This window comes from Zingiber officinale, chromosome 1B, assembly GCF_018446385.1.
Source record: "Zingiber officinale cultivar Zhangliang chromosome 1B, Zo_v1.1, whole genome shotgun sequence".
NCBI classification, from domain to species: Eukaryota; Viridiplantae; Streptophyta; class Magnoliopsida; order Zingiberales; family Zingiberaceae; genus Zingiber; species Zingiber officinale.
The window spans coordinates 149,488,967-149,495,876 of NC_055986.1; the positions used below are offsets into that span (position 1 = coordinate 149,488,967).

Genomic DNA, 6,910 nt, shown 5'->3' on the forward strand with positions numbered 1-6,910 from the left:
AAAAAATTAGCGAGCGCGCCCTCCTTATTCATGTCCTTCACATAGATAACAATTTCTCAAAGATCAAGGGCATCTTCAACAACCCGCCGAGTTGCATCCTTTCTGCAAGGATATCATGCAAAAGGACTTAAATTTGTACGACATAACTCATCATGGACTTAATGTCGACCATTTTGAAGTTCTAAATTTTGCTAACTATAAATTTCCTCAAGTTAATTAGCATCTTTCAATTCGAAGGAGCGTAATCGCTACAATTAAAGTTAATATTAGAGAATTTTTTTTAAAGCAGTGACAAGTTGATGAATGGAGTCATCATCGCCATCGAGCGGAATCTCATCTTAAAATGGTTGGCAATAGAGTTTTTTTTTTAAAAAAAAAAAAATCAGTTGGATTGTAGATTTGCTTCATGGGATGATGACTACTATTCAACTTTGAAATTTGTTAGATGAGTACAAATGATGACATAATCACATAACTCATCATGGTACAAGTTGGACTATTCAACCAATTGAGACTAGCAATCTAATTTTGAGTATTGGCCCCAAATTATTTTACCCAATTAACTTTGCTCATACTTAGCCCCACTCAATTTAATTTAAATTTGCTCATACTTAATTAGTGTTCTTGATTTTGCCTCTATGGATTACACTCATTCAAGGGCTTGCACCCTTAGCCAATTGCAAATTAAGTCAGACTAAAGCCTACACATATAAGCAAATTTTCTTCATCATTCATATACCTCATTTTGCACATTAATTTTTCATTTTCTCAAAAAAAAAAATAAAGTTTATAATAATTATTCAATTTTAATCATATTGTTAAAAATCAATATTGTTGGATTTTTTTTCTTACATTAAAAAGTTATAACATATTTTCCAAATGAATTAAAGTGTCGTTCCTTAACTGGGCCAATATTATTAAGCATGACTCAATCCGATCAAATTTGATTTAGAACATGATATCATAGAGACAAAATTCAAAGTATCCCTTAAATATATAAGTAGCGTAACATAAAAAAATTAACATATTTATAAAAGTAATTTAAAATTATTAATAATTCTATTTTATATCTCATAAATATAGTTTTTAAAATACATAATTTTTTATATATACATCAAATAACTTTTTTATTTTCACAATAAAAAAAACTTTTGTTCAGCTAAATAATATAAATTGTTTATGATTTAATTACATCACACCATAAAAATGAACTAAATCGTTGAATCGATCCGTTAACCCATCGACACCGAGCCCTTTCTGCTTTTAGAACGGTGTCGTACCCAACATTTCATCCTCGCGGTCCCTTTCAAAAAAGAAAAAGGCAAAAAAGAAAAAAAGAAAGGTTCCATCTACCGTTAGATTCTGATCGGCCGATCCAAAGGCGAGCAAGCATCCACGATCACGGGCTAGGGCGGGCTCCACTCACCGACTCCCACTCACACCGCGTCAGCTCAACCACGTAAACGTGCTGGCATAATTGTAATTTCATAAACAACTATGGAGTATTATTGGACTGCAGTCCACGGTCGCGCCCATTCCTGACTTCCCACGCAAGCTTTGCTTTGCTCCTCTCCGTCCTTTTTTTTTTTAAACATAAAACCCACAACTTTGCGGCATTGAGTGAGATCAAGGGATTCAAGGGTTTTCGTCGAAATTGTAGTAGAATTTAGCTTTATGTGGCTGCAGCGGCAGTGAGCTGGAGCGGCGGCTACCGCGAGGATGACGGAGATCCCCAAGCTGGAAAGGCTGCCGCTGGGGTTCCGCTTCCACCCGACGGACGAGGAGCTCATAAACCACTACCTCAAGCGCAAGATCCGTGGCCGGATCGAGCCCGGCGACGATGTCATTCCCGAGATCGACGTCTGCAAGTGCGAACCCTGGGATCTCCCCGGTACCTTCCTTTTGGTTTTCCCGAGTTTCGCCGTCGGATGGTTGAATTTGCTCTAAACATCTGGTTTGCCGCGCAGATAAGTCGTTGATCAAGTCGGATGATCCCGAGTGGTTTTTCTTCGCGCCCAAGGACAGGAAGTACCCTAACGGGCTCCGGTCTAAGAGGGCCACGGAGGCCGGCTACTGGAAGGCGACGGGGAAAGACCGCGTCATCCGATCCAAGGCCACCGTCCTCGCCGGGAAGCGTGACGTCATCGGCATGAAGAAGACTCTCGTTTTCCATCGCGGGCGCGCTCCCAATGGCGCGCGCACCAACTGGATCATCCACGAGTACCGCACAACTGAGCCGGAGTTCGAATCCGGTGACCAGGTTGGAGCTATGTTTTTCTGCTTTCTTGCTATTTCTTGGCCTATGGCTCTTGCTAATTTGATATGAATCTTAGCTGAAAGGGGCCTGGTAAAAAGGTGGGCTTTTGCTCGAGGATTTATTCGTGGAATAAGCATGAAGATGCTAGTTTTCTAGACATGAGATGAGCTGCCCTTCACGTAGAAGTGTACTTATTTAATGCATGTGTGTCCATCCTCATTCTTACCATATATGTTTCGGGCCCAGTATGTTTGGAAGGTCATGTCGCATTTAATAACCTAGGAATTAAGGGAGGGAACGTGTGATGTGCATGAGTTACACATGGAAGTTCCAATTAGTTGTTTAGAACCTAGTATTTCAACACCTTTCATCTAAGACTCCATGTAAGTTGCACGGTAAATTCTTGGACTCAAGTTGTATTTATTTTTATTTTTATTTTTCTAGTTATGTGGCCCTTTGTTAATTCTTTTTTATTTTTAAAAAAAAGTTTAGTAATATTAACTTCCAAAATCTGTTCTTTTAAATAACAGACTGATCAGCACAAGGTTCTTCATTAAAAGAATAGACCTTTAAGTATAATTACCTTGAACTGTGACCGCTTCTCACACTTGGAGTTGCATTAAGATAATTATTAGTGTTTCAAAATGTCAAGACGTTTTACTTCTTAACTTTTTACTGTGGAACTTGTTTGGCTCATAATTACTTTGATCACTTAGAATCTAAACTCCTGGTTGTGTCTGGAAAGGGGTTAATATTTGTAGTCACCTCCTAAGTTCAGAGCTATCATAGTAAAGATTCTTGCTGATTTTATTTGTGCTGAAGTAGTGGAGATCTTGATGATGGCATCCTTACATACATTTATACTTCCTTTTTTTCCCATCATAAATAAAGGAATTAATGTCTTTTTTTATGAGTTAGATAGTGTAAGAGCTTCATGAAATTATCAAGTAGATGGAAGGGAAGATATCATTCTTAATTTCTAGATATTGACTATCATCAACTAGTTATTAATTGGTAGAAGCTTATGAGCCTTCCTAGTTAGCATTAGCAAATTTCTCGTTTGAAAGTGCTAAGGTGATTGATTCTATATAGTAAAAGGCTGTCTTGTTAGCAACTATCTCCTTTAGTTTGAGAAAAAGTATGTGTTAGACAAGGAAACAAGGTATTTGTACTTTTATAGTTCGCGGTACTTATCAGCTAAAAGTATCTTAAATTGTTATTTGGCTGCTGTAGATGCATATTTGATGCAGATACATAGAATTTTTTAAGAGAACAATTCATTCAGTTTAAGATCATATTCATGTTCTGTTGTAGTACAACATTAAGATCATATTTATGTGTACATGAAGATGATATTCATGTTCTGTTGTATTGAGTTTAAGATCATATCTGTTTGTGGATACTGTGTTGGGGATCTTATGTCTGGTAGTTAATACTAGCTGAAGAAGTTGATGTTTCTTTGTTTGGGTAGACACTAACAGTTATCTACTTTTTGTAATTGTGCAGGGTGGTTATGTTCTCTATCGCTTATTTAAGAAACCTGAAGAAACTAGTTCCAACTCCAACATTGAGGAAACAGTAGCTGGTGATTGCTCTCCAACTTCAAAGAAATACTCTCCTGATAATTTTCAGCATGGAACAGTTGACTTGGAGGAAAATGAAACTCCACTTAATCATCACTCTCCAAAATCAGATTCGCAAGAACAACCGGTGTCCTCAATGGATCCATTTGAAAAGAAACCAGAGAGTATCATGAAGCAGATTGAGGATATGGCTGATCATTCAACTACTTACTCTATGCAACCAGATGTGAGCCATTGCCATTTGGCTTTACAAGAGAAAGAGGAGTCGAAAGCTAGAGAAAAGGTGTCTTTTGTTTTGTATGGCTATCTTTGTTTTGTATGGCTATCTTTGTTTTGTATGGCTATCTTTGTCCTCTTTGCCCTTTACTCATAATGCATATGCAATCTTCAAAATCGCAAGTTGAACTTTTGCAGGATGTTTTAGCTCATTTTTCCAATCTAGAGTACCAACAAACAGAGTCCAGTTATTTCCCTGACATCAGCTCCCCAATGCTACCTTACACAGACTACCCTTTCTTTGGTAATATCAGTAATGGTTTGGTTCCTGCTGTTAGAGCAGAGCAAGATTCTCTACATGATCTCTTGAATTTGATGCTAAAGGAAGAAGAAAGTGTCTCTGCTACAGCAACCTTTGAAAACGATTCATTTGGTGAGAATTTGGTCAGACACAGGTTGCTGGACTCACCATCTGTAAGGAACAATATAGGGTTGGCCAGTGATTTAGATACTACAGTAGGTTTAGCTCAGGTAAGTTTCTAACTGAATTGAATAATGACTAGCAACAACTGTTGACTTTCTTGTTTCATTTATCTTCATAATACAGAGACCTGCAGATGCTGAATCTTTTGATTGGTTTGATGGTACATTTTCCCTCTCAAATATTCTGGAGCCCCAGTTGGATACAGGAAATGAAAGTTTAAATCTTCATGGCAGCATTAAGACACAAGTGCATCCAATTTCCTCCTATATTCATCCCTCACAAGACATGTTCGGTAACATTGATAACTCAAACAACCAGAAAAATATCGCTGGCAGTAGTAATAATTTGGAGGGGATTGGAATTGAGATCAGATCTCGTGGTTCTGATGTTCTTCCAAATTCAGATGTCCAGCAGGGAACCACCACAAGAAGGATGCGTTTGGCGAGTGCTGTTCTATTTCCCAGTGTTGATAGTGAGTCCAGCACCACTATATATGATCATGAAAAGCAACAAAAACCAACAAATGTTTTGGAATTAGTGTGTGAGGATGTTGATGGATCTGCTAGAAAGGAAGGTAAACTGCTCAATAACAGGACAGGAAAGTCAGTTAAAGTTTGGCACCACCTAAACTCCAAGAAATCTTTATCCCAGTATCATTATTCAGCAATAAGAATCATTTTACGAAGGAAATGCAAAGTTAGGTTGTTTTCTTGTTTGAATAGTAAATCAAGAAGTAGCTCAAACCATGTACAGGAAGTCACAATCATGCAGGTAATGGATTATCTTTATTGTAAATCATAAACAAATTCAGGATATTCTGCTCTTGTTGAAGCATTAACACTAAGTTTTCTGCAGAAAGGCGTCCCTGCCAACGATATTACTTCTGAAGTCCAGCAAAGCTTAAGCTGTTCTTTTCCTGATAAACCTGTGCGTTTTTCTGCTCATGGTAAAAAAGTGAAACTTATGAATTCTGGTTTTCAGTTAACCTTAGCCTTTATGCAACAAGTTACATATTGTGTTTCTCCACATGCAGATCGTACCCCATATATTTCAGATGTTTATAAACGGACGTCTAAGGCAGTTACAAGATTGACTGTCGACCATAATTGTTTACATATTGACTCATCTTTTCAACAGAAAGCACCACGAAGCCATTCAGTTGCTCTTTACCTGATTTGGTTGACTGTTATGGTGGTCCTTGTGCCTCTATGTCTCGATCTATGGGGCAGAATTGTCTATTTGTAGATAGTAGTTCTTGTTGTATAGTTTCCTTGTAGATGTATTATATAAGGATGCATGTTCTTAGAAGTAGACAGGGTTTTAGTTAGTTGCTTAATGTGGCTGTCCGTTCCACCCTTTACATGTAATTTCTTTGGCCACAAGGTTTTTCATAATGTAACAGAGGCAACTTGAATTACCCCAAATTCAATCCTAAACCTGCACCAACAAGGCCATTAATGTTACCCTCGTGGCAGCTCTTTTCTACTCCGACAATTAGAAGAAACAAGAGGAGGGAAATCAATAATAAGGCAACTCCCCGGCTTTATTTGGCTCTCTATCTGGATCGTATCTTTGTTGGATGAGGTGTTGTCTTTATCTTCTTTAGCGGACTGTGGAGTAAGTATTAGATGGTCTTTGATAATTCTATACATATGTTTGAGATTAAAAGTAGTATTATTATTTTTTTCGTGATATTTTGCATATGCAAGTTGCAATATATTTCATTGTAGTAGCTTGCAACACGTCTCAAGAAAATATCCTGTCTTTTGATCATTGTTGATGATTGGGTCATTGCTATTGGTGATTCACTTTTGTATAGTTGAGTCTCTGGGCAGAAGTTGGTGTTATTAGTTAGGGTAATGTTGTTGCTTGTGGATTAGAAAATTCATAAAAAGATTATGGATTACTTCTTTTTTTTTTTCTTTTTTTGTCAATATTTAGGTATTGCCATTTGATATGGAGCTAAGGTTGTTATTCGGATGATTCAAAGAATTTTCTAAATCTTGAAAATTTTGATTATGTTGCGCAACAAACGGGAAATTTGGAAATTAGATAGAAGAAAATTAAGAATATTGATAAATTTGTGAATTGTGAAAAGAAGCATATTTTTTTTTTATAATTCACAAAATTTTTAAAACAATCTTCTATTATTTTCATTCGGTTAGGATCAAAAATAAAAATATAGAAGTAAAAATTAAAAATAAATTTGAGAGGATCAAGAAGAGATTTGAGTGATGTATAAGGTAGAATAATGTATTTGGATGAATAAAATAATTTGTAGAATTAGATGAGTATTCCTTGAGGAATTTTTGAAAATTTATTTGAATGACGCTCTACATATCCGATTGGAATTTATCATGTTTTAGATTT

At 36.6% G+C, this 6,910-nt stretch overlaps 1 protein-coding gene across 2 annotated transcripts; it reads left to right on the forward strand.

Annotated features, from left to right (window-relative positions):
• The first annotated feature begins 1,575 nt into the window (after window positions 1-1,575).
• On the forward strand, window positions 1,576-6,446 carry LOC121984804 (NAC domain-containing protein 14-like). 2 transcript variants are annotated; one of them, XM_042537944.1, is made up of 7 exons: window positions 1,576-1,891; window positions 1,968-2,260; window positions 3,764-4,123; window positions 4,255-4,587; window positions 4,664-5,311; window positions 5,396-5,486; window positions 5,574-6,446. In XM_042537944.1, exons 1-7 carry the CDS (start codon window positions 1,720-1,722, stop codon window positions 5,783-5,785), a joined length of 2,109 nt encoding a protein of 702 aa, XP_042393878.1. In that variant the 5' UTR covers window positions 1,576-1,719; the 3' UTR covers window positions 5,786-6,446. The 2 variants fall into 2 exon arrangements, with proteins under 2 accessions (XP_042393878.1, XP_042393887.1); XM_042537953.1 differs by having other exon boundaries at window positions 1,586-1,868.
• The last annotated feature ends 464 nt before the right edge of the window (window positions 6,447-6,910 follow it).

Excerpts from the sequence above, each read along its gene's own strand:
- LOC121984804 (XM_042537944.1), top strand. The coding sequence starts at position 1,720 with ATGACGGAGATCCCCAAGCTGGAAAGGCTGCCGCTGGGGTTCCGCTTC. Across the intron at positions 1,892-1,967 it reads CGAACCCTGGGATCTCCCCG|ATAAGTCGTTGATCAAGTCG; the intron begins GTACCTTCCTTT and ends TTTGCCGCGCAG. Across the intron at positions 5,487-5,573 it reads TGTGCGTTTTTCTGCTCATG|ATCGTACCCCATATATTTCA; the intron begins GTAAAAAAGTGA and ends CTCCACATGCAG.